This window comes from Salmo salar, chromosome 07, assembly GCF_965601325.2.
Source record: "Salmo salar chromosome 07, fSalSal1, whole genome shotgun sequence".
Classification (NCBI taxonomy): domain Eukaryota; kingdom Metazoa; phylum Chordata; class Actinopteri; order Salmoniformes; family Salmonidae; genus Salmo; species Salmo salar.
Genome location: NC_138297.1, coordinates 66,634,116 through 66,647,219, shown reverse-complemented (window position 1 = coordinate 66,647,219; position 13,104 = coordinate 66,634,116). Strand labels below are relative to the sequence as shown.

At 41.5% G+C, this 13,104-nt stretch overlaps 1 protein-coding gene across 2 annotated transcripts in view; it reads right to left on the bottom strand.

Annotated features, from left to right (window-relative positions):
* The window catches only part of cacna1c (calcium voltage-gated channel subunit alpha1 C), a 587,915-nt gene that overhangs the window by 80,469 nt on the left and 494,342 nt on the right, over positions 1-13,104 (bottom strand). For both annotated transcript variants that reach the window (XM_082977959.1, XM_082977960.1), the window contains exons 14-18: positions 11,945-12,146; positions 7,818-7,938; positions 7,323-7,437; positions 7,016-7,142; positions 5,953-6,046 (exon numbers count right to left, since the gene is read on the bottom strand). In XM_082977959.1, coding sequence (XP_082834085.1) covers positions 5,953-6,046; positions 7,016-7,142; positions 7,323-7,437; positions 7,818-7,938; positions 11,945-12,146 — 659 coding nt within the window. The remainder of the gene's footprint in view (positions 1-5,952; positions 6,047-7,015; positions 7,143-7,322; positions 7,438-7,817; positions 7,939-11,944; positions 12,147-13,104) is intronic.

Genomic DNA, 13,104 nt, shown 5'->3' with positions numbered 1-13,104 from the left:
CAATATTCTAACATCAATACACCCCCTCACACAACATTCTAACATCAATACACCCCCTCACACAACATTCTAACATCAACACCCCCTCACACAACATTCTAATATCAACACCCCCTCACACAACATTCTAGCATCAACACCCCCTCACACAACATTCTAATATCAATACACCCCCTCACACAACATTCTAGCATCAACACCCCCTCACACAACATTCTAACATCAACACACCCACTCACACAACATTCTAACATCAACACACCCCCTCACACAACATTCTAATATCAACACCCCCTCACACAACATTCTAACATCAATACACCCCCTCACACAACATTCTAATATCAACACACCCCCTCACACAACATTCTAACATCAATACACCCCTTCACACAACATTCTTGCATCAACACCCCCTCACACAACATTCTAGCATCAACACCCCCTCACACAACATTCTAACATCAACACCCCCTCACACAGCATTCTAATATCAACACCCCCTCACACAACATTCTAGCATCAACACCCCCTCACACAACATTCTAGCATCAACACCCCCTCACACAACATTCTAACATCAACACCCCCTCACACAACATTCTAACATCAACACCCCCTCACACAACATTATAATATCAACACCCCCTCACACAGCATTCTAATATCAACACCCCCTCACACAACATTCTAGCATCAACACACCCCCTCACACAACATTCTAACATCAATACACCCCCTCACACAACATTCTAACATCAACACCCCCTCACACAACATTCTAAAATCAACACCCCCTCACACAACATTCTAACATCAATACACCCCCTCACACAACATTCTAACATCAATACACCCCCTCACACAACATTCTAACATCAACACCCCCTCACACAACATTCTAACATCAATACACCCCCTCATTCAACATTCTAACATCAACACCCCCTCAAACAACATTCTAAAATCAACACCCGCTCACACAACATTCTAACATCAACACCCGCTCACACAACATTCTAACATCAACACCCCCTCACACAACATTCTAACATCAATACACCCCCTCACACAACATCCTAATATCAACACCCCCTCACACAACATTCTAATATCAATACACCCCCTCACACAACATTCTAATATCAACACCCCCTCACACAACATTCTAGCATCAACACACCCTCACACAACATTCTAACATCAACACCCCCTCACACAACATTCTAACATCAATACACCCTCTCACACAACATTCTAACATCAATACACCCCCTCACACAACATTCTAACATCAACACCCCCTCACACAACATTCTAACATCAACCCCCCCTCACACAACATTCTAACATCAATACACCCCCTCACACAACATTCTAACATCAACACCCCCTCACACAACATTCTAATATCAATACACCCCCTCACACAACATTCTAGCATCAACACCCCCTCACACAACATTCTAACATCAACACACCCACTCACACAACATTCTAACATCAACACACCCCCTCACACAACATTCTAATATCAACACCCCCTCACACAACATTCTAACATCAATACACCCCCTCACACAACATTCTAATATCAACACACCCCGTCACACAACATTCTAACATCAATACACCCCTTCACACAACATTCTTGCATCAACACCCCCTCACACAACATTCTAGCATCAACACCCCCTCACACAACATTCTAATATCAACACACCCCCTCACACAACATTCTAACATCAACACACCCCCTCACACAACATTCTAACATCAACACACCCCCTCACACAACATTCTAACATCAATACACCCCCTCACACAACATTCTAACATCAATACACCCCCTCACACAACATTCTAACATCAACACCCCCTCACACAACATTCTAACATCAATACATCCCCTCACACAACATTCTAACATCAATACACCCCCTCACACAACATTCTAACATCAACACCACCTCACACAACATTCTAACATCAACACCCCCTCACACAACATTCTAACATCAATACACCCCCTCACACAACATTCTAACATCAACACCCCCTCACACAACATTCTAAAATCAACACCCCCTCACACAACATTCTAACATCAATACACCCCCTCACACAACATTCTAATATCAACACCCCCTCACACAACATTCTAGCATCAACACACCCTCACACAACATTCTAGCATCAACACACCCTCACACAACATACTAACATCAATACACCCCCTCACACAACATTCTAACATCAACACCCCCTCACACAACATTCTAAAATCAACACCCCCTCACACAACATTCTAACATCAATACACCCCCTCACACAACATTCTAACATCAATACACCCCCTCACACAACATTCTAACATCAACACCCCCTCACACAACATTCTAACATCAATACACCCCCTCATTCAACATTCTAACATCAACACCCCCTCAAACAACATTCTAAAATCAACACCCGCTCACACAACATTCTAACATCAACACCCGCTCACACAACATTCTAACATCAACACCCCCTCACACAACATTCTAACATCAATACACCCCCTCACACAACATCCTAATATCAACACCCCCTCACACAACATTCTAATATCAATACACCCCCTCACACAACATTCTAATATCAACACCCCCTCACACAACATTCTAGCATCAACACACCCTCACACAACATTCTAACATCAACACCCCCTCACACAACATTCTAACATCAATACACCCTCTCACACAACATTCTAACATCAATACACCCCCTCACACAACATTCTAACATCAACACCCCCTCACACAACATTCTAACATCAACCCCCCCTCACACAACATTCTAACATCAATACACCCCCTCACACAACATTCTAACATCAACACCCCCTCACACAACATTCTAATATCAATACACCCCCTCACACAACATTCTAGCATCAACACCCCCTCACACAACATTCTAACATCAACACACCCACTCACACAACATTCTAACATCAACACACCCCCTCACACAACATTCTAATATCAACACCCCCTCACACAACATTCTAACATCAATACACCCCCTCACACAACATTCTAATATCAACACACCCCGTCACACAACATTCTAACATCAATACACCCCTTCACACAACATTCTTGCATCAACACCCCCTCACACAACATTCTAGCATCAACACCCCCTCACACAACATTCTAATATCAACACACCCCCTCACACAACATTCTAACATCAACACACCCCCTCACACAACATTCTAACATCAACACACCCCCTCACACAACATTCTAACATCAATACACCCCCTCACACAACATTCTAACATCAATACACCCCCTCACACAACATTCTAACATCAACACCCCCTCACACAACATTCTAATATCAATACACCCCCTCACACAACATTCTAACATCAATACACCCCCTCACACAATATTCTAGCATCAACACCCCCTCACACAACATTCTAGCATCAACACCCCCTCACACAACATTCTAACATCAATACCCCCTCACACAACATTCTAATATCAACACCCCCTCACACAACATTCTAGCATCAACACCCCCTCACACAACATTCTAATATCAATACACCCCCTCACACAACATTCTAGCATCAACACCCCCTCACACAACATTCTAACATCAACACACCCACTCACACAACATTCTAACATCAACACACCCCCTCACACAACATTCTAATATCAACACCCCCTCACACAACATTCTAACATCAATACACCCCCTCACACAACATTCTAATATCAACACACCCCCTCACACAACATTCTAACATCAATACACCCCTTCACACAACATTCTTGCATCAACACCCCCTCACACAACATTCTAGCATCAACACCCCCTCACACAACATTCTAATATCAACACACCCCCTCACACAACATTCTAACATCAACACACCCCCTCACACAACATTCTAACATCAACACACCCCCTCACACAACATTCTAACATCAATACACCCCCTCACACAACATTCTAACATCAATACACCCCCTCACACAACATTCTAACATCAACACCCCCTCACACAACATTCTAATATCAATACACCCCCTCACACAACATTCTAACATCAATACACCCCCTCACACAATATTCTAGCATCAACACCCCCTCACACAACATTCTAGCATCAACACCCCCTCACACAACATTCTAACATCAACACCCCCTCACACAACATTCTAATATCAACACCCCCTCACACAACATTCTAGCATCAACACCCCCTCACACAACATTCTAATATCAATACACCCCCTCACACAACATTCTAGCATCAACACCCCCTCACACAACATTCTAACATCAACACACCCACTCACACAACATTCTAACATCAACACACCCCCTCACACAACATTCTAATATCAACACCCCCTCACACAACATTCTAACATCAATACACCCCCTCACACAACATTCTAATATCAACACACCCCCTCACACAACATTCTAACATCAATACACCCCTTCACACAACATTCTTGCATCAACACCCCCTCACACAACATTCTAGCATCAACACCCCCTCACACAACATTCTAACATCAACACCCCCTCACACAGCATTCTAATATCAACACCCCCTCACACAACATTCTAGCATCAACACCCCCTCACACAACATTCTAGCATCAACACCCCCTCACACAACATTCTAACATCAACACCCCCTCACACAACATTCTAACATCAACACCCCCTCACACAACATTATAATATCAACACCCCCTCACACAGCATTCTAATATCAACACCCCCTCACACAACATTCTAACATCAACACACCCCCTCACACAACATTCTAACATCAATACACCCCCTCACACAACATTCTAACATCAATACACCCCCTCACACAACATTCTAACATCAACACCCCCTCACACAACATTCTAATATCAATACACCCCCTCACACAACATTCTAACATCAATACACCCCCTCACACAATATTCTAGCATCAACACCCCCTCACACAACATTCTAGCATCAACACCCCCTCACACAACATTCTAACATCAACACCCCCTCACACAACATTCTAATATCAACACCCCCTCACACAACATTCTAGCATCAACACCCCCTCACACAACATTCTAATATCAATACACCCCCTCACACAACATTCTAGCATCAACACCCCCTCACACAACATTCTAACATCAACACACCCACTCACACAACATTCTAACATCAACACACCCCCTCACACAACATTCTAATATCAACACCCCCTCACACAACATTCTAACATCAATACACCCCCTCACACAACATTCTAATATCAACACACCCCCTCACACAACATTCTAACATCAATACACCCCTTCACACAACATTCTTGCATCAACACCCCCTCACACAACATTCTAGCATCAACACCCCCTCACACAACATTCTAACATCAACACCCCCTCACACAGCATTCTAATATCAACACCCCCTCACACAACATTCTAGCATCAACACCCCCTCACACAACATTCTAGCATCAACACCCCCTCACACAACATTCTAACATCAACACCCCCTCACACAACATTCTAACATCAACACCCCCTCACACAACATTCTAATATCAACACCCCCTCACACAGCATTCTAATATCAACACCCCCTCACACAACATTCTAGCATCAATACACCCCCTCACACAACATTCTAGCATCAATACACCCCCTCACACAACATTCTAATATCAACACCCCCTCACACAACATTCTAGCATCAACAGGGGCAAAGCACAGCAGACAAAAGAGAGAGAGAACCAGAACAACATAATGTTGTGAATGTCCTGATTTGAGTGTGGAAGTCTCTTAATGCTTTGATGTGATTTGGTTCTCTGCTCCTGCTTGTTGTCCAGTGTGGTTCAGCCCTTAGAAAGGTCCGGCTTACTTTTTATTACCGGTACAGTGGTACCTGGAAAATCATTAGCTGGATACGGGTTCTTCTCTTCATTCACATCTACTTGGTACTCATCAATGTTGATCTGTCAAAACACAGTAACACAGCTCCACATCAGCCTCAATACTGACAGAACTAGTGACACTACTTTTAAAAGGAAACACCATACCACCTGCTGAGAGTAGACATGTGTTTTTACAGATGAAGAATTAGACTGATACTAACTAAACCAAACATATTTTATATTGTTGAATCTGTAAAGTGAAGTATTGACATGACTAGATAATATTACAATACAACTTCGGAGGACTGGTGTCTCCAGTCAGGAGGACAGGTGTTTCTAATGAGGACATGTGTATCTAACGAGGACAGGTATATCTAACGAGGACAGGTGTATCTAACGAGGACAGGTATATCTAACGAGGACATGTGTATCTAACGAGGACAGGTATATCTAACGAGGACAGGTATATCTAACGAGGACAGGTATATCTAACGAGGACAGGTATATCTAACGAGGACAGGTATATCTAACGAGGACATGTGTATCTAACGAGGACAGGTATATCTAACGAGGACAGGTGTATCTAACGAGGAAAGGTGCATCTAATGAGGACAGGTATATCTAACGAGGACAGGTGCATCTAACGAGGACAGGTATATCTAACGAGGACAGGTATATCTAACGAGGACAGGTGTATCTAACGAGGACAGGTGCATCTAATGAGGACAGGTATATCTAACGAGGACAGGTGTGTCTAACGAGGACAGGTGTTTCTAACGAGGACAGGTGTGTCTAACGAGGACAGGTGTGTCTAACGAGGACAGGTGTATCTAACGAGGACAGGTATATCTAACAAGGACAGGTGCATCTAACGAGGACAGGTGTTTCTAACGAGGACAGATGTGTCTAACGAGGACAGGTGTGTCTAACGAGGACAGGTGTGTCTAACGAGGACAGGTGTGTCTAACGAGGACAGGTGTGTCTAACGAGGACAGGTGTATCTAACAAGGACAGGTGTATCTAACGAGGACAGGTGTGTCTGAGACATACCTTGGTGGCATTGGTTGTCTCTCTGTCTGAGGTGATGGACTTCAGCTCAATCTTCTCCTCCTTCTTCTCTTCTGCCTCGATCATCGGGGGCTTTTCATTGACATGACGCTTCTCCGGACTGGCCGTTCTGTGTCAGAATGGAGCAAAACCACTCAGGCATACACACTTGAATGGATGTGGATGCACACACACACACACACACACACACACACACACACACACACACCACACACACACACACACACACACACACACACACACACACACACACACACACACACACACACACACACATCATGCAAATTACCTGGCCAGCTTCTTCCTCTCCTTCTCCTCCTCCTCCTCCTTCTGTGCTGACGTCAGACTCTCAGCATCAGCCAGGTTGTCCACGGCGATGGCCAAGAAGACATTCAGCAGGATATCTGGTCAGGGAGGTGGAGTCAAGGAAGTGGAGTATGGCTTCAGCTAGCAAACAATGAAGTGTCAGCTTATCACTCACCATGTTGTGTAGAACAAAACACCTGGGTGACATGACTGAGTGAAGAGTTGAGTTGACAACAATCAACCCTGATACTTGAGTAGCCTGGAATCCAAACTGAATATCACTCTGTCTTACCTTATATGGTTTGGATTTCAGGCTACTCCTAGTCATTGAGGAAACATCTGAGATACCATACCAGTGGTATTACAATGAACTGGGATGACAGGAGAACAATCATCCTGCTGATGGTTCTGGATATAAAGCATCATGTCCTCTGTCAGTGTGAAAGGCCTTACACACATCTGTTCTTTACAAGGATACAGTTTCCACAGATGAACAGGATGATGAAGTAGATGCAGACTAGCATCCCTGGGAAGGACGCCCCTCCGTAGGCCATGATGCCGTCATACATCACTGAGTTCCAGTCCTCACCTGTCAGGATCTGAGAACACACACACAGGAACAACAGATGAAGGAGGAAAACTACAACATGAATAACTATTCACCATAGACAACAACTATTCACCATAGGCAACAACTATTCACCATAGACAACAACTATTCACCATAGACAACAACTATTCACCATAGACAACAACTATTCACCATAGGCAACAACTATTCACCATAGGCAACAACTATTCACCATAGACAACAACTATTCACCATAGACAACAACTATTCACCATAGGCAACAACTATTCACCATAGACAACAACTATTCACCATAGACAATAACTATTCACCATAGACAACAACTATTCACCATAGACAACAACTATTCACCATAGACAACAACCATTCACCATAGACAACAACTATTCACCATAGACAACAACTATTCACCATAGACAACAACTATTCACCATAGACAACAACTATTCACCATAGACAATAACTATTCACCATAGACAACAACTATTCACCATAGACAACAACTATTCACCATAGACAACAACCATTCACCATAGACAACAACCATTCACCATAGACAACAACTATTCACCATAGACAACAACTATTCACCATAGACAACAACTATTCACCATAGGCAACAACTATTCACCATAGACAACAACTATTCACCATAGGCAACAACTATTCACCATAGACAACAACTATTCACCATAGACAACACCTATTCACCATAGATAGCAACTATTCACCATAGGCACCATAGACAACAACTATTCACCATAGACAACAACTATTCACCATAGGCAACAACTATTCACCATATGCAACAACTATTCACCATACACACCATAGACAACAACTATTCACCATAGACAACAACTATTCACCATAGACAACAACTATTCACCATAGATAGCAACTATTCACCATATGCAACAACTATTCACCATAGACAACAACTATTCACCATAGACAACAACTATTCACCATAGACAACAACTATTCACCATAGGCACCAACTATTCACCATAGGCAACAACTATTCACCATAGACAACAACTATTAACCATAGACAACAACTATTCACCATAGACAACAAGTATTCACCATAGATAGCAACTATTCACCATAGGCACCATAGACAACAACTATTCACCATAGACAACAACTATTCACCATAGGCACCATAGACAACAACTATTCACCATAGACAACAACTATTCACCATAGACAACAACTATTCACCATAGACACCAACTATTCACCATAGACAACAACTATTCACCATAGACAACAACTATTCACCATAGACAACACCTATTCACCATAGATAGCAACTATTCACCATAGGCACCATAGACAACAACTATTCACCATAGACAACAACTATTCACCATAGGCAACAACTATTCACCATATGCAACAACTATTCACCATACACACCATAGACAACAACTATTCACCATAGACAACAACTATTCACCATAGACTACAACTATTCACCATAGACAACAACTATTCACCATAGGCACCAACTATTCACCATAGACACCAACTATTCACCATAGACAACAACTATTCACCATAGACAACAACTATTCACCATAGACAACAACTATTCACCATAGACAACAACTATTCACCATAGGCACCAACTATTCACCATAGACAACAACTATTCACCATAGACAACAACTATTCACCATAGACAACAACTATTCACCATAGACAACAACTATTCACCATAGACAACAACTATTCACCATAGGCACCAACTATTCACCATAGGCACCATAGACAACAGCTATTCACCATAGGCAACAACTATTCACCATAGACAACAACTATTCACCATAGACAACAACTATTCACCATAGACAACAACTATTCACCATAGGAAACAACTATTCACCATAGGCACCATAGACAACAACTATTCACCATAGACAAAACTATTCACCATAGGCACCATAGACAACAAGAATGTTACAGTTACTCAAATGACTGGACCTTGAGAATAGAGTAGAGTGGAGTAAAGTATAATAGAGTACAATACAGTAGACTACAGTATAACAGAGTACAGTAGAGAAGACTAGAGTATAATATAGTACAGTACAGTAGACTAGAGTATAATAGAGTCCAGTACAGTAGACTACAGTATAACAGAGTAAAGTAGACTACAGTATAAACGAGTACAGTATTATAGAGTACAGTATAGTAGACTACAGTATAATAGAGTAGAGTATACTAGAGTATAATAGAGTACAATAGACTCGAGTATAATATAGTATAGTAGAGTAGACTAGAGTATATTAGAGTACAGTAGACTAGAGTATAATATAGTACAGTATACTAGAGTATAATAGAGTACAGTATACTAGAGTATAATAGAGTACAGTAGACTAGAGTATAATATAGTACAGTATACAAGAGTATAATAGAGTATAATATAGTACAGTAGACTAGAGTATAATAGAGAACAGTAGACTAGACTAGAGTATAGAAGAGTGCAGTAGAGTAGACTACAGTATAATAGAGAACAGTATACTACAGTATAATAGAGAACAGAAGACTAGAGTATAATAGAGTACAGTAGACTAGACTATAGTATACTAGAGTACAGTATACTAGAGTATAATAGAGTACAGTTGGCTCGAGTGCAATATAGTACAGTAGAGTAGACTAGAGTATAATAGAGTACTGTAGACTAGAGTATATTAGAGTACAGTAAACTCAAGTATAATAGAGTACAGAAGACTAGTGTATAATAGAGTACAGTAGACTAGAGCATAATAGAGTACAGTGAACTAGAGTATAATAGAGTACAGTAAACTAGAGTATAATAGAGTACAGTAGACTAGACTGGAGTATAATATAGTACAGTAAACTAGAGTATAATAGAGTATAGTAGAGTAGACTACAGTATAATAGAGTACAATAGAGAAGACTAGACTATAATAAAGTACAGTAGACTAGACTAGAGTATAATATAGTACAGTAGACTACAGTACAATAGAGTACAGTAGACTAGACTAGAGTACAATATAGTAGAGTAGAGAAGACTAGACTATAATAAAGTACAGTAAACTAGATTATAATAGAGTACAGTAGAGTAGACTATAGTATAATAGAGTACAGTAGAGTAAACTAGATTATAATAGAGTACAGTAAACTAGATTATAACAGAGTACAGTAGAGTAGACTACAGTACAAGAGAGTACAGTAGAGTACAGTAGACTATAGTATAATAGAGTACAGTAAACTAGATTATAATAGAGTACAGTAGAGTAGACTACAGAATAATAGAGTACAGTAGAGTACAGTAGAGTAGACTACAGTATAATAGAGTACAGTAGAGTAGACTACAGTATAATAGAGTACAGTAGAGTAGACTACAGTATAATAGAGTACAGTAGAGTAGACTAGATTATAATAGAGTACAGTAGAGTAGACTACAGTATAATAGAGTACAGTAGAGTAAACTAGATCATAATAGAGTACAGTAGAGTAGACTACAGTACAATAGAGTACAGTAGAGTACAGTAGACTATAGTATAATAGAGTACAGTAAACTAGATTATAATAGAGTACAGTAGAGTAGACTACAGTATAATAGAGTACAGTAGAGTAGACTACAGTATAATAGAGTACAGTAAACTAGATTATAATAGAGTACAGTAGAGTAGACTACAGTATAATAGAGTACAGTAGAGTACAGTAGACTATAGTATAACAGAGTACAGTAAACTAGATTATAATAGAGTACAGTAGAGTAGACTACAGTATAATAGAGTACAGTAGAGTACAGTAGAGTAGACTACAGTATAATAGAGTACAGTAGAGTAGAGTACAGTATAATAGAGTACAGTAGAGTAGACTACAGTATAATAGAGTACAGTAGAGTAGACTAGATTATAATAGAGTACAGTAGAGTAGACTACAGTATAATAGAGTACAGTAGAGTAAACTAGATCATAATAGAGTACAATAGAACCAAACAGATTCTCCATCATTTTCCCTTCTCTCCCTACCTGAAAGACGGTGAGCAGCGACTGGGGAAAGTTGTCGAAGGTTGACCGGCGCGTCTCGTCAAAGTTGAACTTGCCTCCGAAGAGCTGCATGCCGAGCAGGCTGAAGATGATGATGAAGAGGAAGAGTAGCAGTAACAGGGAGGCGATGGAGCGAACAGAGTTAAGCAGCGATGCCACCAGGTTACTCAGAGAGTTCCAATACCTGAGAAAAAGAGAGAATGTAGGGAGAGAGAAAGAGGGAGAGGGAGAGAGAGGGAGGGAGAGAGATAGAGAGAGAGGGAGACAGAGAGAGAGGGAGAGGAAGAGGGAGAGGGGGAGAGGGAGATAGAGCGAGAGAGGGAGAGATAGAGAGTTGGAGTCAGCATCCGAACTACAATACCCAAGACACCACAGAGCAATGACTACAGTGGCACTCAACCCACAGAGCTGTCACAGTTACTACCGTTGACTACAGTACCCAGGAGGCAGCAGGTGAGAGAAAGGGCTATAGCACTGGATTGTGGTCCTGTCTGTAGCTCTGAGTTCTGTTCAGAGACCGTTTTGTATCGTGCCATGTTATTAAAGGGCCAGTGCTCTTATTCCCTCTGTGACAACATAGGCCATGGTAGCTTCACTCGTACCTGGCTTCACTGAGAGTTTCTAGTGACAGAGAGCAACACTTCCTGTGAGAGCTGAGGCAGCACCGAACCAAGGCATCAGCTAACTTCAACTCCGCTTCAATGAGTGAACTTGACCACGCAAAAACATGGTGTAGTACTGTATTGGACTGAGGGCTGGTGTAGTACTGTATTGGACTGAGTGCTGGTGTAGTACTGTATTGGACTGAGGGCTGGTGTAGTACTGTATTTGACTGAGTGCTGGTGTAGTACTGTATTGGACTGAATGCTGGTGTAGTACTGTATTGGACTGAGTGCTGGTGTAGTACTGTATTGGACTGAGTGCTGGTGTAGTACTGTATTGGACTGAGTGCTGGTGTAATACTGTATTGGACTGAGGGCTGGTGTAGTACTGTATTGGACTGAGTGCTGGTGTAGTACTGTATTAGGCTGAGTGCTGGTGTAGTACTGTATTGGACTGAGGGCTGGTGTAGTACTGTATTGGACTGAGTGCTGGTGTAGCACTGTATTGGACTGAGTGTTGGTGTAGTACTGTATTGGACT